This window comes from Alosa alosa, chromosome 2 (genome assembly GCF_017589495.1).
Source record: "Alosa alosa isolate M-15738 ecotype Scorff River chromosome 2, AALO_Geno_1.1, whole genome shotgun sequence".
In the NCBI taxonomy this organism is placed as follows: Eukaryota; Metazoa; Chordata; class Actinopteri; order Clupeiformes; family Clupeidae; genus Alosa; species Alosa alosa.
Window position 1 is genome coordinate 23,962,784 of NC_063190.1, and position 25,000 is coordinate 23,987,783.

Consider the following 25,000-nt stretch of genomic DNA (forward strand, 5'->3'; position numbering starts at 1 on the left):
GATGTCAGGTTATATAAGTAAGGGATAATGTATTGTCCGCCGGTAATTATCAGAAAATAAGTCCCTTTAGGTCGAAGCAAAACCCCTCCACAGACGGCTACTTGCCAAAACGAGAAAAGAAACCTAATACAATGGGTCTTTAAAAATGATTTTCCTACCGTTTTGTGACTTCCGCTGACAAAATAAATAGTCATATGCCACACAGATAGAACTTGACAGTTTCAGGTGTTGCGTGGCAATGTCTTACTACCTTACTTTCCTTTTCAATGAAATTCCATTGCAAAAACTGAACGGACGTCTTGCGGAGGGATATGAAACACGTTAATCAACCCATTGCCATTGACAGCGGTGATTATATACTTTGCTGGTGATTATATAGATTTAACATTGGCCCGAACGTTGGGAAGGCCCATTCAGGTGAATGGAACTTTCTGCAGCACTCTGAAGAGCCGTGTAATAAAAAGATATGAATGCTTACCTAACTTCAACCAAACTAATATAAAGACGACATGGATATACTGACAAAGATAGTAAAAAATCTAAATAGTAAAGAAATTAATTATAGTAAAAACAATCATATCATGTAGGGAAATATATGGCCTCTCACTAGGACTGTAAGAAATATATCCACAAGTAAAACTATTGCAGGAAACAGACAACTGCCTGGTTGACAGCTCTCCACATAGCCAACATTCCTGTGCATTGCTGGCCACTGAATGCTACATAGGATGACTCAGGGGAAGCTGGAGCCCAAGCCTCAGATAATGACAGGTAATTAAAACTTGTGCATGACAGTCATTTAGATCAAGGGCATTGTTGCTCAATATTTCAAAAGACTTGACCGGACCTGAATATGCAAAAATCCATGCCGCGTGTGCATACCCACTCCCACGCCACCACAAGCACACACACACACACACTCACACACACACACACGAGACAGGAGGCTAAGGTGAGAATGGAATGTTGTGGAACAGCTACCAAGACACTCAACAACACAAAATCATTACTGTGGCATATCTGATCGCAATCTCCCTAAAATAACATGGATGAATACTCAGTCAACTATGTTTCATTCACTCATGACACAGGGACAAAGTAGTTTGAAATCCATCTAATCCAATCCATTCAATCCAATCCATCTTTGTTCCAACATGCTTCGTTGCATTGGGCAATAATGTGTGTTGTAACAATGGATGGCCTGATCTCCAGAAAAAAAGTGTGGCTGTCAAAAGAGGACATTAGGACTCTCCCTCAATGTACACACTAAGGATTTATGGCTGGGTTCACTGAGATAAGACAGACTGACAGACATTTCAACTATTGACATGATCTACTGGCTATGGATACATTACAGCTTTATACTGTAAATAGTCTGCACATTCTAAAGATCAACATGTATTTGTATTTTACATCATTTTAGATGAAGGGGGACATTATGTAGTCAAAAAACAGGTTGGTGTTAACAGACAATAAAGGTTCTCAATAACCACCACCATGATCTTCATCAGGTCCATTATCATCATCATGACCACCTCCAAACCAGGATGACGATGATTATGATAATGATGATGATGACCATACTCCCTGACTTGATTGGTGTGGAGCTGTTCTGTACCTGGCCAGCAGGATTCCCTGGTACTCCTCCAGTTGCCTCATGAAGGAGGGGTTGGGCTTGGTGACGGTGCGCCGCTCTTTCACGTAGTCGAAGGCCCGCTCCAGGTCCCAGCCATACTCCTTCATGGCGTAGGCGATGACCGTCGCTGCCGAGCGACTCACGCCCATCTTACAGTGCACCAAACACTTGGCGCCGTTTTTCCTGAGAGGGGGCAAGGATGAGGGAAGAGATGAGGGTGAAATGGCGACACGAGGGAAACTGAAAGTGCATTAAATTTGCATTCCTTGCCTTAAACGCAGCCACACTACAATCTTCCACTGACATGCATTGTATTTAATACAGTGGCCACACATGGTACAACACAGTATTACAAGACAACTGTGGCCATCGCTGTTTTCAATACTAACTTCATGGAATATCTGGACAACACAGACCATATCCGGTTTTTTTACATTATGGGTTGTTTCTTCACATTCTGTTGCTAATTCGGGGACTTGTTTGGATGTTTTAAACTCAAACAACTCCACCTAGCACCTTTAACTGGCACTAGGGGAGGTCAAACCTCTTAACGTCTCATTCCTGAGACATACTGATGCAATCAAGCCAAGGAGAAAAGGTGGATAGCCAGAGAGGGAGAGGAAAACAGATACACATACTTGGCCCTGGATATGAATTTGTAGGTGTCATTCCAGTAAGCCAACAGGTCAGTGGCCTCCTCATCGTACACACGGATGTTGTGGTACTCAAACAGGCCCGGGAAGAAGTTGTCGATCTCTCTGGTCACATTGAGGATGTACTGCACACTGGAGAGAGAGGAAGAAAAGACACAGCATGAATAACAGGCCGGATGGTTTCAATAAATACAAACTTGCTTGAACAGAGAGACACACACTCTTAAAAACACTCTCGACAGTCACATTGACGCATACGGCCCATTTAAAAAGTTGGCAAACTCAATTTGCTAATTTAACACCATGGGCAAGACCTTAACCACCAACACTGATGAGTCAGCTTAGCGCTTCCACATGCCACATAATTACAGTTTATGCATGAGAACTTTGCTTGTTGAGAGACTTTGCTCTTTGCCTGCCATCTAAATTAGGGCCCATACTGTTTTTGCCCTTGTGGACCTAATCTGTGATGCTGCTTAAAACTCTTCATATCTCCATCGGAATTACGGAAATGGACCCTTTCAAGAGAGTTCCATTATCAGAATCATAGTTGGCCCCACAAGACTTCCTTTTTAACATTCCATATGTTATCTTAATCCAGAGGAAGTAGATTGGGGCCCAAATAGAATGTTCAGGCATTGTTTTTGTTTTTATTGTTGAAAGGGTCCATAGAGGTGTTACCCACTGTTTAAAAAATAACCAGGCACAGGGTTGAATTGTTCTTACCCGCTATTCTGCAATTCTTCTAGATTGGAGGCGTTCCACTCAGAACCCTGGGGACAGAGAGATCAGTCAGTTCTCCTTCACATATGAGTCACGACACACTCGTTTCTCTACCTAGTCCAGATGTTAATGTTTAAAATTCAGCTCTGCTTCAGTTTATCGTGCATCGTGCTGCTGTGCACCCTAATCACTGTGTGTTTCAAATCATTCCCTGCTCTGGAAAATCTCTTTGCTGATGTAGTAAAGACAAAAGTTTGGATTAGTCAAACGAACAGTTCACTGGAGAAGAGGGGGAGACATACATATTCTGCTGCTCTTCATACATCCTGCACATACACTTATTCTTACTACTCTTATAATATTACTGTTTTTGCACTACAATGGTACTGTTACTACACTGCACATAGCTGTACATACTGTACATATCTGTTTATATGGTTCATACTGAATATCCATATTTATTCTGTTTTTCTCATAATATATTCTGTTAATACACTGCATATATCTATATTATTCTTACTACTGTTATATTGTTACTGCTACTACATTGCACATATCTGTACATGTTGTTCATACATTGTTTATATTACAGTCATAGTTATTCTGCTCTTATAAGGTAACTGCTAATACACTGCACATATTTATATTTAATATACTCTAAACCACCTTCTGTAAACCAACTGTATACTACTGTCCACACTGCACTATATTTCTTGTCCTGTCTATGCACCACCTGTCTATACTTTGTATATCACATTGCACTTTTTTGCTTTTTTGCACTTCTGGTTAGACGCAAACTGCATTTCGTTGTTTTTGTACTCGAACTCTGCACAATGCCAAAAAAGTTGAATCTAATCTAATCTAATCTAATATGACTATCCATGAGTAGGAAAGGGAAACAGTGCTAACAGATGCAAGAAAGAGGACATAACATATTTAATGCAGAGAACAATGTAACATGAGGATGAAAAAGGTGTGTGCCGTAGGTGAATGGATCTGTGAGATGTAGAGGCCAGTAAGGAGAGGCCCAAGGTACTGACCAGGAAGACGTGGTCAAAGATCGCGGTGGGGCTGTCCATCTGGCCCAGGATGACGATCATCTCATTGTCGATGTATTCCTTAAACTCCCGCAGGTTACACGTCATCTGCATCTCCAGCTCTGTACGGATCTGTGCAAGGGGCAGGAAGGAGTAGACAGAGGTAAGACCAAGTGTGTGTGTGTGTGTGTGGGGGGGGAATCAGTGAATCAAGTTAGTGGTGTCATGAACAGAGCGAGCACACACACCTCTTTAGATGTGACGTTCTCCAGGTCTTTCTGCATCATGATCTCCCGTAAGCGGGTCTTGATAAGTCGTTCTGTTCGCTCCCGTTCCGTTGGCCTACATGTATAGAATTGTGGAACATAACATCAGTACAGAAGTAAAGCTTTCCACACACTCACATAAACCACTATACTACCACATAAACCACATATACCACTTGCAGCTAACTAACTACCAAACTGACATTCACATATTGTTTGTCATTTTGGCACAAAGGGAGAGGACAGAGGGGATCTGATTTACTCATGGAGAAACCATGTTGAAACTTGATTTCTCAGTAGGCTGTATGTGAGATCCAGATCTGCATTCGTCTGGTTATTTGCACATGCTGAAATGAGCCTAATCGCTTTATATGTGCAATGCCACATTTGCATGCATTTTAACTATGCAAACATAAATCTAGTGAAATTCAAAATCACAAAATATGTCTATAGCCACCACCATCACAAACTAAACCCATTATGACAGTGGATGTCAATAAACTCTTTGGTGCAAAGTAACATTTCAACAAAGGCAAGTAAAGTAAAGTGCATTGCCATTCATTATCAGTGCTGTACACTGTGCCTTAGTATAGTATATATACTCTTTTGATCCTGTGAGGGAAATTTGGTCTCTGCATTTATCCCAATCCGTGAGTGGGGTGAAGCACAGTGAGGTGAAGCACACACTAATCCCGGCGCTCGGGGAGCAGTGAGGGGTTAGGTGCCTTGCTCAAGGGCACTTCAGCCGTGCCTACTGGTCAGGGTTCAAAGTGCTAACCAGTAGGCCACGGCTGCCCCAACTGCTGCTGCTGCTGCTGCTGTACACTGTGCCTTAAACTCAGGAAAAATATTTGCCTCACAAGTCAAATCTAAAGCTGAACTGAATCTATTCATATTGAGTCATTACACTTTTCTTACATCACATATGGATATTTCATCATTTAGCATGTACCAGCATGTAAATGCACACTGCATTATCTGAGAGACTGACACATACATACCACAGAGATTTCTCATGCAACAGTGTGTGCCAGATCAGGGACCTATGACATTGTTACTAGCTGTCCTATCATGTCAGCAGTTAGAAGATAGAATAAACTTGTATCAGAAAGGGAAGTCAGGTCACAAGTCTTGACTTGTACTGCAAGTCTCACAACATTCACTCAAATACCAAGGGCGTCTTGATTTCTTGATACGTTTAGGCCATACAAGGTCCTCTAGATGGAGATGTATGGATGCCAGAGTCTTATGCTAAGTGTAGAAACCAAGCCAACCGCAAAAGCACTCGCTGTGGTGCCAACTGACTTGTGAGTTGTCTCGTGTTGCCTGCGTGTGGTGAAAAACGTTGTTGTACTAGAACACACCGCAAAGACTACTATCCACAGTCAATTTACCATGTACATTCCACGCCTGCGTGATATGTAAAAATGCAAACAAAGCAGCATGTCACCATTTTCACACTACTCTTGCTCATAACAGAACCATTTCACAATTGATTTACTTCTAATCAAGAATGTGTCGGATAATAAGATGCAAAGGGCACTGACGTTATCAGTCCTAGATCTTCTGTTTGTGGAAGAAAGAAAGACAAGAGGAGAAGAAAAAAAGAATCCATAGGCTGTTATTAGCCTACATCCCGTCATCCAGATGTAAGACACAAACTACCGGAATTGGATCTTCATAGGGGAATATCTGTATACTGCTTCTTGGTAACAGGTAGGCAAGCTAAACAGCCAATCAAAGCACTTATTTCCCCAACGGCTCCGACACCGACTCAACATGTTGACTCACACTGATTCATGTTGACAATTCAATTGTCACCAATTCAACCACACAAACCAAAAGTAAAAAATGTACATGATATATGTTCTAGTCATTACATGACTAGAGACACACACACCAAATCAAATACAGTCTTTCTGACTCTAGTCATTACATGAAAACCACCTCAATGTGTAAATATTTAGAAAAAAAATCAATTTTATGGTCTATCTAATTATGGGAGCCACAGAAAGAGTCCACACATACACGACAGTTGGCATGGGGTGGGGTTGGGTACACACTGAGCACTCACACGTCAGAGAAGAGCAAAGGAGAGTCGGGTCGAGTGGACTGCACGTCCTGCATGGCGTTCCACTCGTTGATACGAGCCTGGTCCGACGCAACGCGGCTCTGGTAGTAGCTGACCCACGTCAGGAAGAGGCTGCCAGGGAAGTAGTTGTGGCCTCGGGCCACCTCACAGGCCTTATGGAGGGACTGCAGAGCCGACCTGGGAGAAGAGAGATGGGAAGAAACCAGAGTGATGAGATCTAGAGAGCTTCATACAAATGAAAAGAAGTGATATGAAGAGAAAGGCTGGGGGGGGGGGGGGTGGAGTGCAAAACAAGATGAGCAGACGGGGATAGAAGTCAAGTGAAGAACGAGCAGAGGGAAGTTGAGGATGCTCACCACATGGCCTGGACTGAGACAGGCTTGAACACGTGGATTTTGTTGTCGGTGGACACGCTGAAGCCTCTGTGAAGACAAACAGCCCACAGCCATGATTAGTTATGCCGCTAGATAAACAGAGCGACGGTTGTGTCTCTTCCAGTCCATTAAGAATATACACAGTTACAAAATACAGTGTCCCAGACGCCCCTCATAAACACTACATATAACTGAGCAGATTATTTTAAAGTGTACTTATGAAAGCTGACAAACAACCACAAAATGAGATGACTAGCTCACCCATCCCCGTCCAAATGGATCAGTGTGTCACTCCAAAGTGGGAGTACCATGCCAATGGAACAGGAGCTGGAAAAAACACACACACACACACACACACACACACACACACACACACACCAAATCAAATACAGTCTTTCTGACTCCAACTGACTACCTCCCAAGACAAGTAATTTTAGTTAGGGGCATAATGACCATAGTGACCATAAATGTCCATAACCACGATGTAAGATGTAACCAGACACAGGATCAAACACACACCCATCGGTGGGGCTGAAGTCCATGCCCAGCACGACACTCTCCTCAGTGTCCTGTCGGCCATTGGTAGAGACCACTACCATGTAACGTGTGCACTGGGCGTGGAAACTCTCTAGCCGCACCGCCTAATAGGAGGAGAGGCACAGAGACAGAGGTGAGATGTGAGATGTGAGATGTGTGTGTGTGTGTGTGTGTGGACAGTATCATTTGGACAGCAATGCAACACATTACACTGACCCGTCACTGATGGCATTTCATTATTTAAAATACAGAACTACCTATACATCTTGTAGTACACTTTGTGATTTAAGTATTTGAAACAGTAATTATGTGAGTACTTACAGTACTGTATGTGACTAGTAAGTGAACTTTGCGAGGCATGCTTTGACTTTCATAACTACCGTCTACTCCTGATGTGATGAAACACTCATGACTGCTCTTATCGGTCATGTGGATGTGAAAATAGGAACAGCGTACCAGTTTAATGTTGTCCTCTGGACGCAGCAGCGTGAACATATTCTGCAGGTGTTGCTGGAGGTCACCTGTAATTAGTGGGCAAAGGTCAAACAACATGTTTTCACAACACCCCAACTGACTCCCAGGACTTCACTGTGATACGAGGCAAAAGCCATACAGACACAGACACAGACACAGGCACAGACACAGGCACAGACACAGGCACAGACACAGGCACAGACACAGGCACAGACACAGGCACAGACACACACACTAACTGAACAGGGACAAGAAGAAAGGTAAATGTCAATTAGGTGTCACCTGGGCAACAAACGGGGGTCCTTACCTGCATGTTTGCTCCGTTGATGAGGCACACGGGAGGATGAAGGGGAGCCATTGCCTCTCGGGAGAAAGAGGGCAGCACCTTTCACTGTCAGAAAGCTCTCGCTGATACTGTGGAAAAGGAGAAGCACACAGAGCAGACAGGACACATATTACATGCAGACTCCAGAACTGAGTGATGTGTGGCTGACAACTATTGGATTGCCATATTAGTATAATGGAGAGGATTTTTCACAAAAGATAGATGGAGTGTTTTATTAAATCACAGAGAACTTCATCATAAGTGAGAAGGCTTGCATGCTTGACATGGTGAACGAGCCAAAGAACTTGGGGCTGTGTTCTCCATTCTGGCCCACAAGCAGAGTGCATGCACGCAGCACTGACAGCAAGAGTCCCTGTGTGAGCCAAGAACAGGGCTGCAAGTTGTGACAAATCAAGTCAATATGGCTTATGGATGAAGAAGTGCAATAAATGGAGCATGAGGGCCTATAAAATCTGGGGGGAAGAAAAGGGGGAGTTTCTCGCTCACTCTCTTACTTTCTCTCTCTCTCTCTCGATAGCATTGCCTCAGAGGTAGAGCACTCTGGGCAGGACAAAAACAGAACGTGCTGTTCTTCAGTCTCTCCCTGTTTCCCACTCACTTTTAACAGCTGGCTATGTGTGTATGTCTGTGTCTGTGTGTATAAGTTCACAAGTGACTGATCAAGCGTGTCTAAGTCTGTAAATGTGGGAATTTGAGTGTGTGTGTGTACATTTATGTGAAAGTCCAAACTTGACAGAGCCATGTTTGTATAATATTGGGGTTTCTTCAACTTAGTACATCCATCAAATAGCCCAGTCTTACAAGTTCACTTTTAGATGAGCCACTGTATATCTATAGTGTATATCAGTCTATGCCCAATACTTGGACTAAGCAGGTCTTCCAACACATTCATACACCCTTTATACATCCAATCATATGAAAAAGCTATGGAATGGCAGCCTTTCCAGCATACCACACTCAGCTGGCACCTAGAAGCCATTATCAGCTTTAAACTAACTCTATAATTCACTACGCTATTGATGTCAGATATGTAGCTTTATAGGGGGATATCATGTCACATCCAAAAACTAAACTAGCAATCCATTTGTAAAGTATCAATGATTGTAAACTTTAAATGACAGTGAACTTGTTTTTTTTGCTTCAGAGGGTGATCGTTTGCAGACCCACTGCTATATATTAGGGTGATGATGGTCATGGCATGTGTATAACTGACAATGAATGATGGGGAAATCCAAACCATAGATATTATTAATGCCTGTGTGTCAGATTCCCACAACCTCAGTCTCTTTATTTCCCCTCAGAATCTCTATGGTGCATTCCATGTCCATTCCGGGACATTCTTTCTTCTTCTACAGACTTATCTCCATGTATCCTCCGGCCTGCATCCTGAAAGTGACCTACTTGGCACGAGTCACTGCCAATTCCCAAAAGAGCCACATGCCCCCATGCAAACCCTGGCGACAAATTTCCAAAGAGTTTAGCTCAAGTCCTCTGTAACAGATTGTCACACATGGACTTTGTCTTTGACTGTTATCTTTAGTTTGTTCCATATACACTCCACCTGAAATGTGTAAAAAAAAAAATCATGTGCCATTTCAACAGCTGATAATCAAGCAGTGGTCTTATTACAGCAAGTCACTGTAGGCTCAACCACACAAACACAAAGATCCATACTCTTATCCATGAATGAATGATAGTGGAAACGGTGGTAAGTCTTATATACAGTAGGTAACAGACGTAAAGTCCTAAATAACCAGAACTTGATTCTTAGATCAAGTAAAAAGCTCAAAATCAACTCTGTACCCAATAGAAGAATCTCACAACCAAGGAGGCACTACAGGGCATGTGCATAGCCAGCACAGAAACAGCATTATTACCACACATAATGCCAACAGATGCCACCAGCTGGTGTACACACAAACACACCCAGAGACATTAGACACACCACAATAAAACGAGATCAAAACTGAACACAAGTTATTGTTACACAACTATAGGCACTTGGTTTTTAAATCATTGTTTCTATAACAGGATGACAATTAATGTAGTTGCATAACATACAGATCACATGAGGTGAATAATTACTGTTGGTGCACCTTTCCCCGTTTGGCTACTGACCATCCACCACAGACACATGACCCCCTGTTTGTCTCAGTCCATATTTGTCACTCTTAAGTGAGGAATGGGATAAATATAGGTCCAGGCTGTAGAGGGGCCTGGCTATCCCAGCTCTGACTGACATGGAAATGCAACCTGGGAGGTGGAGTGTGTCAGAATCAGCCACCTTGGAGGTAAAAAGTAGATTTATGATCACAACGAAACAAAGCCTGCTCTAAATTCCTGCCACAGTCGCCATGAAGACCAAAACTGACCTACTATGCAATGGGAAAGGCCTCATCTGTCACACAAAAGATGTCCCTGCGCTTGGGATTATTTTGGGATTAATCTGTAGCACTGCTGGCTGACACCATATGTTACAGAAACACCACAGCCCTGCATCCCTCCGCCCAGTGCAACCCCCATGGTCATGCTCTCATTTCCTATAGATAAAACTCCACTTTCCGAAAGCGCGCACGTCCGCGCACGCACACACGCACGCACACACACACACACACACACACACACACACACACACACACTCCCTTGGTTCTATTTGCACCATGTGAGTAAACTACCCCAGCTCATTTACACTTGCCTATTACTTCCTTGATCAAAGGAACTATGCAAACAGTCTGGGATACCCATGTTTGTATTTGCCTGTGTGTGTGTGTCACCATAGCGATTGGGAGTAAACCCCAGAATGCTCAGGAATTAGACTCTGGACTCTGGATACAGCAGCCACAGACCAGTCACACACTATAGTGTGCAGATCAGGATTTGTAAGTTCACGATCTGCCTGTGCAGCAGAACTTTGTCCAATCCTTTGCTTAATTAATTAGTGTTGCACCTGAATGCGGCTGACAGCAGCTCCAGCCAAATAACCAAAATTCCAATCAATATTTGACTGAAATGCAAATTGCTGGAAAACTACGAACATTTCAGTTCCATTCATGCATGTTATAACCTGTCAAAAAGACAACCGGGTAAAAAGTACATTAAGTAGACTGTCTATTGCATAATGATGGCTAAGTGACAGACACATGGGGAAGTGAAGAATAGAGCCAGACTTATGTCTAGACTATTCTGAAACACAAACAGGAAAGAACCACTGTGGTTTGAAGATGAAACAGTTTGCAAGGCTATTCAGCCAAGGCGCAGTGTATGAAATGATGAGTCAATACTGGCTTGTAGATAATAACATAAAGCACACAATAATTTGAGCAGTGAGAGTCCAAAATGCATGTCTAAAAATGACCATCAGTTGATTCAAATCAGTTTTGCATAATCTGATCGATTTAGGAGTTGGGCCTACCCATGAGAATAGTCCCATCATCCCTTAATGTCTCAACCCAAAGAACCTCAAGTGAATGGACATCTCACCTGAGCATTTCTGCAAGGAAAATTTGCATTATGATTACAAGCTACAGCTCTACAATGAAAAAGAGGAAATGAAGAGGACTACGGAACGGTTAATTTCTTCTTGAGCGCAAAAGGAAAACGGCAGGTTAAGAAATGTAGCGAATGAAGGAAATATGTTAAGTTAACAAATGTAGCGACATGTAGCGAGGCAAAGAAAGAACGTGTTACATTGTTTACAAAATAGAAAAACTTACAATTGATAAAGCTGGGTCTGAGAAACAACAGCGTTCTTCTTAAAGTACGGCATGTGTTTGCCTCCGTAGCAGACACACAAGCATCCAACAGAGGAGCATGCTTCTGCGGCTACACCGCCTTGAGTCATTGATGCATCGGATGAAAGCCAAGAAATCGCTGGGTCTATGAGTTCATTTCAAGTAGCGCCGCCACAACTCCCTGAGATAAACATGACCTAAAACAGGTCCACACACGTACTCATATCCTGCATATTTGCCAGTCATCGTGTTAATACTAATTCCATCTAATGAACTACACTGTTCAGTGACACACCACATACTTCTGGTTTACGGGTTCTGTAACGTTTGGTCACGCTTGCTCACAGTTTGAGGAACATGCGGTAGGCTACTGTTGGTGGGTCGTCGCTGTCCTCCTATAGGAGGAGTCTAAACCCATGTGTTCTGGTCGAGGTCCGCCTGTGCTCACGACAAAACAGGTTGGACCAGTGGAAGCAAATGGCTCAGCACAAGCAGGATGTACGGAGAAAATCAGCATTGTTTACAGATTAAAGACAAAATGGGTATTACAGAATATATTTTTCATAAAGAGCTAGGTGTGTAGCCTATTTGATGAAAGCTGATCATCACTCATAATATGATTACACAGCTCAGTCTAAGACCCAGCTCTACATGAGCAGGTGCACTCCTGGCTCAAGCAAAACTAAATAGGCTTGTCTCCAAAATAGTGAAAGGGTTTATCAATACGAATTAATGCTTGTGTAGGCTATTCCTCATTACACAAAACTGCAGAAGACATCAGGAAACCATAACACACATGTGAACACACAGAGAAGTCTTCTGCAATTTCACAGAGGTCTAAATAAGTAAACTGAAAACTGAATCATTAGTCAGATTTTTGCCATTCACGACCATGCCCTTGAGAATTCTTATTCATGGAGTACAGCCATTCTTTAATGTTATAAATAGCATAAAGAGGATAGTGTGTGTGTGTGTATGTGTATGTGTGTGTATGTGTGTTGTTCTGATATTGTGTTCTGACTGGTTCCATACACATGTTCTCTGGCCCGGATACAAAAACAGTTTTATCTGGGATCTGGACAATGGAAGAAGCAAAGGACACCCAGCGTCTCAATCCCAACCTTCCTGCCCGCCATTGTCTCCTCCAGGACAGCACAGGGAGAGCCAGGGGTCTGGAATTTCACTTTGCTTGCAAAATCCCTGGCTCGGGAGGGGGGAACCGACGTCATGTGGACAACACCGGGCCTTCTCCCAGCGGACCCCCTTTTTCCCTGCCCCGGGCTCACCTTCCCCTGGACGCACTGGACACGCTGAAATTCAAACCCCGGGCCTGAAACACTAGGCCTTTGTAAACAGCTAACGAGTCCTCCCCTCAAAAACAAAGAGGAATGACAATGTCGCTCGCTCTGTGTTAGCCAAGGTCACAGTGAAGGGACTGCAAAGAAGCACCACTGATAAGCAGAGAGGTCCCCTCGCCTACATGTAGCAGGCTCTGCTGCAGTGCGACACTTGCCCCTTTGAGTGATTTGCTGGGGGTCAGTGTGACTACCCACACACTTTGCTTTATTTATTTGCACTTTCTACGGACATGTAAACAGAGACACACACTTACTGAGGGTCAGGGAAGTGACCTTTGAACATACTAGAGGGTGATCAATAACGGTCATAGTGTAAATGGATAAACAACAGTTACAGTGGGGGTCAATAAATACATTATTTTGTTTACCACTAGAGTTGGGGGTTACTTTCCAGATGTTATATTACATAGTTTTAACGGTCAGTAATCAATGATGCCTCTATTTTCTGGGCTAAATGGATAAGGCATAATGTTATTAAAGGAGAATTCCGGTGTGATATTGACCTAAAGTGTATTGAAACATGATACCAGTGTGAGCATTATGTCTCATAGCCCATCTCGGCTTGTCCCCTGCACTCCAAAATCTGGCTTACTAGCCCGATGTTACCAACAGCTTTTCAATAGTGGTGTTGACATCGGACTGCTCATGCAAATAAATCACTGTTTTACACCCATTTCGAGGCTCAATGTATCTCCACACTTCATTTTGGTAGACTTCGAGGGCCCTGACATTTAAAGCGAGACATTGAGAGAACTTTTGGAAAAGCTCCTAGTAGTTTATTATACAAGGCGATTTATACAGACAGTATCTTCCACGAGAGTTTAAGCGTTTGCAGCCATCTTGAATTTAGTCACGATAAATTGACAACGTAACAATGAACAGGTATGATAGGGGATCAGATTCCAAAATAATTAGTGGGAAATGCATGGATTCCAGCTCTTCCAGCAGCAGCAACCGGAACCACGCATTTTCACTGAATTATTTTTGGAATCTGATCCCTTTATCATACCTGTTCATTCTTACTCGCTTGTTCGAATTTATCGCGGACTAAATTCAAGATGGCTGCAAAACCTAAACTTCATGAAGATACTGTTTGTATAAATCGCCTTGTAAGTAAAACTACCAGTGCTTTTTCAAAGTTCTCAATGTCTCGCTTTAAAATGTCAGGGCCCTCGGAAGTCTACCAATGAAGTGTGGAGATGCATTGAGCCCTCGTAAATGGGTGTAAAACAGTGATTTATTTGCATGGTTAGCCCGACGCCGGGCACCACCATTGAAAAAGCTGTTGGTAGCATCGGCTAACTAGCCAGATTTTGGAGTGCAGGGGACAAGCCGAGATGGGCTATGAGACATAATGCTCACACTCGGTATCATGTTTCAATACACTTTAGGTCAATATCACACCGGAATTCTCCTTTAACGTAATTGAGATTCTGTGATAGCCAAGTATTAATAAACATGGCAATGGCACAGACATGGTAAGCTACCTAAGCTGTGACTGTATCATTGAGCATTATGACTTGATGTACAGTACTTTCCTAATCCTTTCCCTCCATAAACAACCCAGGCTGCTCCAATGAATGTTATGGTCCTGATCATCCTGTAAGATTTCTTTTACCAGAATGCCTTGTCACTCAATATCATCCCTCACATACATATTTCAAGGTATCTCAATATCTAGGCTGTTAGAAATGTATTATATAGTATGACTGAAGACAGCAGTTTTTTGTGGAGCATAATTTTAATACGCACACAGATATGTAATTATGTCTCTCGCTCACGAGCAGTCATTATCAATTAACTTTAGGCCTGTTTGAATTTTTCATTTTGGCAGCACACAGGTCTACACACAAGCTCAGCCAGCAGATGGTTATAGAACCTTCAGTGAAGACATGCACTGTGGTGACAGGAGAGTGCAACCATGGGAACCAGAGGACTGCGAAAACTGGCAACACATTAAGGTCTTCAGTTTTCAGAAAAATCAATAACACACTTCCCAGAACTTCCAGGAACCCAAAAATACCACCACCCATTACCCTGAAACTGATCCCCACACCTGTCTGTTCTGCAGATTTGCACTCCGCCTTTTTCCATGTATGCAAGGGGGGGGGGGCAGCTTTCAAGCCATTCAGCTATTATGTGTCCTTTAAGTGGATGAGTTGAAGGTACATTAAATAGGCACTTATGACTGAGCTCGTATGCACATGTTACTGTATCAGACTGTAGGTCTGTGTAATACCCCAGATAAAAGTGTGATGATGAGTAAAAGCTGTTCGGAGCTGTGCAGTGAGAGAGAACACACCCACAGAAGCATGCAAGCTCTCTCAATCTCTCAACACGCCGACTGGTTCTGAGCGAGTGTTATTTGCACTTAGACACATGACTAATATCACAGGTTGCTGCTGTGAGCGATGTTATGGCTGAATTGTACTCAAGTAGGTTATGTTTGGATCTGCACATGAGACACATCAGATGCAGATTTTGTTACCAGGTTGAACCAGAAGATTTTGAGGTAGTTTCCTTAAGAAATTTTACAAAACGATTAGCAATTACAAAAGTAGTTGGCGATTAATTTAACAACTAATCTATTATTCAATTAAGTGTTGCAGCAGCCCTAATGAACGTTTACATTATTTAATTTCATTTCATTAGCCGCCTAGGAATAAAACTATTGGACCTAAAATGAGATTTTCACTTATTTCATGTGTCAACGGAAGATAGCTGGCTAGATTACCAGCAATGGTATTTTAAGGTACGTTGCTATCGATATAAAGACAGGAGTAAACAGATATGAAGGAGGACAAAAAACTTTTCACTTGACACATCTTTAACACTCACTCTGCATGTTGGTAGTCAGTCACGACACTGACTGAGGACATGAATGAGAAACTGAAACAGAAGGTTCACTGTTATGAACCACAGGAAATCATGTGTTGACGTCAGACAAAAATAAATTAAAGCACAGCAAGTGTGGGCTTGCATAAAGCTGACAACAAGTTAAAGAAATTACACTATTTGGAAGAATCTGATTCTGTAAAGAAAGTCTGAAATCAGCCTGACAACATCAACCCCGATACAGAATTGAAAAGTGTCTGATAGAATCTCTGATCGTAAATGTCACATTATTTGTGACGTTTAAATGAAGTCACCCTTAACTTAACATCAAAGCAGATGCAGGCATCAGGAATAAAGTCATGAGTGAGAGAAGTCTGGTTGTAGGGTTAATGGGTCTACCAATCCCCTTGACTCAATCTTAGTCTTAATGTTAATAACAACAAACATGACTGGGATATTTACTTCCCCTAAGTCAGTAAATGCATTCACCAAAGAATGAACATCTGCAGATGACTGTGCTGTGTATCTGAGCACCATGACCAACTCAGCTCTTGGTGTTCTGTGAGAAAAGACCAACAAGCGTCAGCTGCCCTCTAGTGGAATCGTCCCATACAATCCACCATGGAGGAAAGCTGTTTAGCTACCTCTATAAATAATGATTTAGCAACTAACAATAATGTAGGTGGTCAAAATAAGAATGTTTAGCATTTGTAATATGGAAGTACATGCATAAAATCTGGTGTTACTGCATTCACACATAAATATGGCAGAGAAGGTTGAGAAACCAATGGTTAAAATGTTGAGCCAAAAGACAATGAAACCCACAATGAAACATCAACACAGGCCAAGAAAATATACACACACACACACTCACAACACAACAGCAGGAAGTACTAAAATTGCTGTTTATAGGAACATGTGAGAGGCCAAGACAGGTTTAACCTGCTTTTAACTGTGACCACAAGCTTGCAGGAGAGTGCAGCTGTGCACTATGATTCCACCACAATGCACGAAGGGGGGGCGGGGGTGGGGGGGGGGATGGGTTCGCCTGTGATGTCACACGGCAAGGCGCATACAGTAGCAGCTCCACCGATAAGCCATGACCTTTAAAACGGCCACCAAGAAAGTAAAGTTTGGTAACATTTTTCACAGGAGTGAATTTTGTGTGTGTGCGTGTGTGCGTGCGTGCGTGCGTGCGTGCCTGGGAGGTGCTCTTACCTTCTGGGCTGAGAACGGCGGTCCTCCTCCCCACTACCTGACTCCTAGGGAGACAAAGAAACAAATAACAAAATGAAAACACATGAAGATGTTATCAGATCTGTGAAACGCATGAGTGCTTGTATCTAGGCACAGATGCTCTAAAGAAAACACACACAGAGAGAGGAGCTTAACAGCTAGTTAGAAACTGGGGTGAACGGTGACCATCCATCACAAACTCCATGCGTTAATCAGCAGCAGACATGACTGACAGAGTGTCCGTGGGTCTGAGCCGCAAGGTTTGCATACAGATTAATTTACATAAAACCATGACGGGACGTGTGTGTGACTTTACACAATGGCAAAGCGTGCACGCATGCACATTTGTTTTGCTCAAAATGAGCCGTCCTAGCAACTAATACACACACCTACAGACACACACACGACAGGGAAAAAAGTGACCAACTAATGACAAAACTCCAACATGGTGACAGACTGTCACCATTCTGACAGGCCAGTACCACAGCTGACGCACTTCAGCGCTTGCTGAGAAATAATTAGAGAGCACAAAATTAGTCCTTACGCATGTCAACTGCAGCCATGCTAACAGGCACCGCATGGTAACATTTCAGACAGAGATTCATGAGTCGCTAACGGCGACAGGCTAAACAATCAGAGATAGGAAATGCTTTATGAAAGGACAGTGTTTCTCTCTGCCGCTCCGGTTGTTGACCCCTGACCCATTTTTTGTGTGTGTGTGTGTGTGTGTGTGTGTGTGTGTGTGCTAGGAAATTACAGGCACACAGCACCTCTTCGCCCACTCTTCTGCATACCATAACACACACAAACACACTTTATACAATACATCATTTACACACACCGACACATATACATGCATATACACACATGCACTTTATACAACACCTAATGCTCACACATACAAGCTTAAATTGATATTAAAAAAAATCCACACCACTCTCCAAAAATTCAAAAGCAGTTCATGCGAGAGTAACCCAAGCTATGTGCATGCACGCACTCAGAAACAAAAACAAGTGAACAAGCAACACAGGGTGGCATTTAGTCAGCTGAATAGGCATCTTCAGCTGTGGGACCAGCCTAATCTCTTTAGAGAAATAGAGTTAAACAGAAAATGATACCGCGGGGTGAGGATAGAGAGCATGGGTGAGGGACCACAGGGACTTGCTGTTGTTGCCTGGATTCAATTTACACACACTCTGGGAAAATGACCTCAGTCCATTTTCTAGGTGCGGTCAAGAGACGAAATCTTCCCACAATAAATACAACAAGGGCTGCGCGCATGGATATGAATGTCAGACCTCGGTTTGTGAAGAGCACGCTTTTTACAATGAAATGTTCTGTCTGCGTGTGCGTACACGACAATTTATTGCAATCAGTGTTGTTTTGTTCAGCTTAGGTTTGGTCAGGAAATTGGTTACACTTCAGTTCACAAAACCTGCCCAGTATGATATAATCATGGATTTGGTCCACCCAACCAAGACTGATCCCTGGTTGTCGTAGGCGCTGACTACACGCACAGCAAGGGGTGGTGATGGCTACAAAGGGCTATTAGGGACCTCTGGAGAATAGGCACGCTAACTGAACCACTAGCTGCCAGGACAGGCATGCTCTTACAGTAATGAAAGAATCAATATGGCATCTCTTGGTATACTCCGCGATTGATTTTGACTGAGTCCAAGAGGAGCCGCTGCTTTCACAGTAGGGGCTTTCTGCAGGCATTTTTGCTTCAGGGTCTTGTTGGAAGATTGGTAACAGAGGACAGTGATTTTTGTTCTACTACCTTGATTTCTGCGACATAGCAAGCACAAGGCAGTGCAGTGTTACAGTCTTCTCACATCACACAAGGAAGCATGGAAATACAGATTAAACATTTTCGTGTGAGGAGACTCTTGTGTGAGGAATAAAACTATACTGCCTACTGCTCTGCCTGTGAATAAAACATCACATGATAAACTGGATAGGTAAACTGACAGAGTGAGTAAAATTCAAAAGTAACACTAGGCTCAAGATGCTAACTATGGCTACAACCATTACAGCTGTGTTAAACAATTACCAAATCCTCTGAGAGTTTATGACTTGCTCACCGTGACCATAAAGGGAGCTGGTCTTTGTCCAAAGGGTGAATGTGTGGGCCTAGGCCTACACTCTGCCCAGTACTGGACCATAGTGTTTGACATCCAAAAAGCCCAGGTCTCAAATTACGCTCAGAAATCAGTTCATCTGGCACTGCTACTTTGGCTGCACGTCTTCATCTCTGACGTCATCATGCCCCATTCAGGAGTATTTCTCCATACAGGTTCAATAACCTGTCATATCTTTCCCCACCCTTCCATGGAAAAGATATACATGTGCAAACAGGCCTTAATCCTGGGCAGCTATTACTCATTCAACTATAGATTTGTCTAAATAATATATTAGTTAAAACTCATTCACAATCTCTGAGAGAAGTGTGCATTGGATTCCCCTTCAAAAAGTCAATTTATTGACGCCAACAGATACGCATTGTCCTCCCTCATTACAGCTTAAGTCATTTATATCCAAACATTTGGGATAGCTGCCAGTAATCTGTAAATTCTTAAAAGGGACTTTTGGATATGTTCACTCAGGTCTACAAGCATAGCAGCAGGTGCTAAACCTGAGAGCATACATGGGTCAGAAAGGTGAGTTTCCACACAAAATGGGAATGTAATCACACATCTACATCTAGCAATATATCCTGGACGGATCGAAAACTCCTGCCGGGTATGTCGCTCTATCATATGCTGAAGCAAATTTGGCTCACACACACGGAAGGACGATGGGGCTTATTATTCTCTCGGAGTTCAGGTGACTATGAAAACACATCAACAATAACACTGAGAGACACATGTACACTCTGTAATCCGATCAAAAAGGAAGTGAGAATGGCGCTGACGAGAACCGCATTGTTTACCATCGTCCCAGCTGATCATGGGCAGGAAGTGGAAACGGATGAGAGATCAACACCGAGAGTGTGACACGGATTGCCTCCAGCAGGAGATTTCCATAATGCAAACACACAGGAATTGTTTGGGTCCGCATGCAAACTCATCCCCAGAGTTAGGTTTCTGTGGGAGGATTCACAACAGACATTTGCTCTTGGGAGTTCCCAGTGTTTGGCTCCAAGAGGACAATAAATCTGTACGGTACATTTCTGTGATTTCAGTGTGCTGGCTTTTCTGACACACGGTTTCCTGTCAGCACAGTGACACTGCAAATCACGCACCAACACATCATGGAACATTCTAAATGTTGGTTTGTATCCGAAGCTTTAGATGTTGCTAAGGAATAAAGCACCACTTTACACAAGTGAATACAACAGAAATACACACACAGAGGCTAAATATTCAAATATTTTAAACTGGGTATATTGCTTTCTGAGAGGACCATAGCTGTGTAAGTTAAGTGTGCACTTCCGCAGACGTGTTTGATGTCATTAAGTATTCCTCTGGCCTACTCATAGAGTTCTTAACGTTGTCATTGTATCAACTTCAGCAGTCTATGTTTGCTCAGTGTCAGGTTTCTAGGAGTGATGTATTACACGCTTATAAAGCTTATCTGCAAACAGGAGACTCCACTGCCATATGATGGCCATGTGTATGCTGCTCCACCATAGTGCGATTCCAAAGCTGTATGGCCAAAGGAAAGAAATGCAGAGAACGGTCTGCAGAGACACTACAGACCGTTCACGAGAAAGCTCACATGGGGCAAGTTACAGCCATCACATGACAACTGGGTCCAGGGAGAGGGACAACTACTTCATGATAGCCTGGCTGGTTTTAATCTCAGGTCAAAGGTCACCCATGATGCGATTGAGTGTACAGTATGTGTATGTTTGTGTTTACATAACCTGATAGGCTACACGCAAAGGGTTGCATCTCAGTGAGAGGTTATACTTAGCAAGACTACTTAAACAGCCTTACTTTGACATCTGGCTCCAACAACAGCTACTATTTCTGCATAATGTTGACAGACACAGTAGCCTACTTAAGGAGGCATCTTAGGTGTGGTGTTTTTGAGTCGTTTTTGGTGCAGACGCATAAGGGTGCAGTTAGACTCATACGGAACACTACAACCATGTTAAGTATTACACCTCAGAACTTCTTAATATTCAGAAGTGGCTTAGTTGATTTAGACAGCTGCAGCCAGTGGTAGGCTACTCTTGGGAATGTGGGTCTACCTGCTCTAGTTAAACTTTCGCTGTGAGTCTGAGCGCTAGCTCCAGAGCACACTTTTTCAAGGTTATAATAAATGTCTACTCGTTCAATAAGGAAACAGGTAGCCTAAAAAACAAATGTACCCTACATAAATGCGCCCGCATGAAACAGTGAACAGGCAAGTCCACTGTGAGCTTGCTGCTTGACGCGTTTGCAACGAGACATGATCAACTGCTCAGTGTGTGAAGGGGATTTGGTCACATCCATAATGCCTGATCACAGTAAAGAACAAGCTGTGAATGATCACGCTCACATACCCTCTGCCCCAACACACGCACAGACACTTCTTCCGTCAAGAACATGAACATAAGAGCATATTTTCGCCTTGTTATATATTTTGATGAAGTCGAGTTTTCGCTTTCTGCTATCAAACTCAACATGCAAGTTTTGTAAGGTACAGAATCGGCTTGTCGTTGGCAGGCAACGCGTATAACAAAGTGCCGCTTCCTGGTTTGCTGACGGGTGCAGCGTTTGCATGAAGCCCTTAATGTGAGTCATGTTGTAGACAGACTCCTCATTATGATTGGCAAGGATGAATGTAATGGGGGGTAATTTGGGGACCTAAAATAAATAAAAAAACAAATATGGGCTACCATTTTGAACTAGGAACGGTACGTTTTCGAACAAAAAAATGCCTATATGGATGACTAATTAGTTCCACATAGGCTACACAAGGGTCCTTTTCCGGTAGGAAAACAAGCAGCAACATAATTTACATCTCCATGAAGGAGACAGACGGCTAAATGCGCTGTCTTCTTTTCAAATAAATACAGTTATGTAGGCTACGTGAAACCATTATAATCAGTAGACTCTGGACATCCGTCTGACCTACTCAGGCGAGTTGTGCTAAACGCTGTATAAAATGTACCAAGCACGAAAGCAGCGCGTTTCTCTTGGCATTGTTTGGGAGACGACTACATCGGATACATTGTAATTACAATTCTATATCTAACGCATGCGCAAGTGCAATGGCTGAGGACAAATGGACAGTCGGAAAACAGCGGAAATCAACCCAAAAAACTACCATCTGCGGAAGAAAGGCTCCCGGTTGAAACGGGCATAACTCACCGACACGCAGGGACTGGATGTTGCGCTCGGAGTGGGGGAACGTTGGACAGTAACCAACGCCATTCAGGCTCCGGGGAAGGGACACCTGCGAGATAGCGGCAGCGGCGAGACGTACATATCGCTAATTGTGTAAAGTGAAATCAACTGGGTTAGTTCGCCTGTGCTCCTCTATCGTTCGTTTCCCTTGTTGGTGCGTAATGCGCATGCGCACGATCCACCAGCTGTCAAGCCCCACACTATTATTAACCTTGTGTGTGCTGGAGTCTATATGGCTGCCTACCCAAAATTACATTGTATCTACAAATTATGAAATGTATCATATAGATACCTTAACCATTCAACTGTTAAACAGGTCTATGATGTGAATTTTGATAACAGAATTCACCGGCATCATTTTAGAAAAAATGTGCCCACATTCAGTTGGTTAGATAGACCCCAATTTACGTGATGAGGGCTTGAAACAACTGGCCATAATGTGAAAATGCGAGCTGCAAATCTAGCTGCTGTTCCGTATTGTCCTTTTCGAATGTTTGCCAACCCACTGCGAGAGAAAATGCTTGGGAGCCGATTGATGTCGGTAGGCTAAATATTACAATATTCATTTGAACAGGAAAATATCATGAGCCACAGTAGCCTAATATATTTGAGGCATTATTGTTGGTATTTTATGGGCTGACATTCGTCCAGTGTGTACACACGTGTTATTTTCGATACATTTAGTACAGCCATCCACCAAAGTTAAATTAAATGTGTGTTATCGAAAGAGGGGGTTTCATAGGGAACGATTTAGACACTGACCCAATTATATGAATGTCTCCTAGATACAGTGCACCCATGCACAGCTGTTATGTTGACAGGAAATTGGTCGCAGACGAGCTGTAACCTCCGCCCCTCATGTCTCATCCTGTGCGTACCACAGAATGTCGTCGTCTCTCTCTCACTCATTCACTCACTGTCACACACACACACACACAAACACACACATTTGGTATGAAATATTAAGTGAAAAACTAAATGAAATGTAATCAAACGAAACACGCCAAGAGCGAAACACGTAGTCCTTGAGATGTGCCCACTAATCACTCAAAAATTGTGTGCAATGCCATCATTTTCTGCAGTGGGATTAGGGGCGAGAGTAGAAGAGATGAGATTAGGATTACCAGAGGGATAATAGCGTTGAGGTTTAAAGTATAGAGGCAACAAGAAGAAAGCGATTCTGCGCTTTAGTTAGCCATACATTATTGCTTGTATTGGGAAACTGACAGAATGGTTGACATGGGTGTTTATTTAACCTACTGCAATGCCTCAATGTGGGAAAAAACATTTAAATTACTATCTACAATGTAATGCATGAATTCACTTCTTATTTGACATACAAGAAGGTCATTATATTCTTACCCTAGCCTAGCATGAGTATCAATTTCAATGTGCTGCTCTGCGTTTGCATCCACTGCTACACTTGAACCCCTCACCCTGCTATAATTTCCTAAAAATCTAGTGCCCTCTAGTGTTAGACAGAAACAGTAGTTCAAACAGAAAGAGATTACATGATATACACTGATGATGCACTGTATCCACTATAGTAATACTGTGAGACCATGTTAGTGAATTATGTTTCTTCTGTTTTTGAAGATTTTAAAGATGCTTTCATAATGGCCAGGATCATAAAGAAGCATTTTGTCACCGAACAGGTCATTCCGATCTCCCCAGAGGAAAGGTCCTGACTGTGAGCTGCAGTTCATGAGCCATACCATACATGCCCCAAGGATCAGTGACTCTTTTCCTTTTAATTTCCTGTTGAAGTTGTTGAGCGTATCTCTCTCTCTCTCTCGCTCTCTCTCTCTCTCTGTGTGTGTGTGTGTGTGGGGTCACAGCTGTGTCATCATAGTGTCTTCTGCATGTACTGCATCTTGCGGCGGGGTGATGCTTTGCAACAAGCGCTGTGGATGAAGAATAACACATCAGAATCAAAACACTCCACAGGTCAGCAGGCTGCCAAAGTCTGTGTGTTGATCTACAGTAGGTATCAAGGCCAAGGCAAGGTAACCTAAAGTTAAAGAGTTACTCAGTGGTGCAGCTGGAAAGACAGATTGCACACATGCTGATCAAATGAATGCCTTTCCTGTACTGTCATCTTTGACTAAAGCATCAACCTTAAATAAATTGTAACCAAAACACACACACACTCCTACGGTCTTATATCCTACCTGTTTGAAGGTTCCAGAGGTGGAGAGTATGTAGAAGATCATGTATGCTGGAACACAGATGAAAGAGGAGAGTGCAATGCCGTACCCAAGGCCTGTAGTCCATGATGGATAGAGATAGTCAAAGAGCTTGAGCTCTGGAGCGACCGCCAGGAAACTGATGATGATGAACTAAATGAGGATGTCAAAGAGAGT

The 25,000-nt window shown here is 42.9% G+C and overlaps 2 protein-coding genes across 3 annotated transcripts in view; both read right to left on the reverse strand.

Annotated features, from left to right (window-relative positions):
- ssh2b (slingshot protein phosphatase 2b) overlaps positions 1–22,777 on the reverse strand; it is a gene marked incomplete in the record, with an annotated part of 25,329 nt that extends 2,552 nt beyond the window's left edge. Inside the window, 13 exon segments of one of the 2 annotated variants that reach the window (XM_048234239.1) lie at positions 1,619–1,819; positions 2,275–2,421; positions 3,016–3,062; positions 4,053–4,181; positions 4,298–4,391; positions 6,390–6,584; positions 6,764–6,829; positions 7,043–7,108; positions 7,301–7,422; positions 7,775–7,839; positions 8,100–8,206; positions 17,281–17,324; positions 22,602–22,777. In XM_048234239.1, the coding sequence (XP_048090196.1) occupies positions 1,619–1,819; positions 2,275–2,421; positions 3,016–3,062; positions 4,053–4,181; positions 4,298–4,391; positions 6,390–6,584; positions 6,764–6,829; positions 7,043–7,108; positions 7,301–7,422; positions 7,775–7,839; positions 8,100–8,206; positions 17,281–17,324; positions 22,602–22,664 (1,346 nt within the window). 2 annotated transcript variants of the gene reach the window in all.
- Positions 22,778–23,868: 1,091 nt separating this feature from the next.
- The window catches only part of LOC125284966 (sodium-dependent serotonin transporter-like), a 7,794-nt gene continuing 6,662 nt past the window's right edge, over positions 23,869–25,000 (reverse strand). Inside the window, exons 11-12 of the mRNA XM_048229138.1 lie at positions 24,809–24,976; positions 23,869–24,541 (exon numbers count right to left, since the gene is read on the reverse strand). Coding sequence (XP_048085095.1) covers positions 24,470–24,541; positions 24,809–24,976 — 240 coding nt within the window. The 3' untranslated portion in view covers positions 23,869–24,469. The remainder of the gene's footprint in view (positions 24,542–24,808; positions 24,977–25,000) is intronic.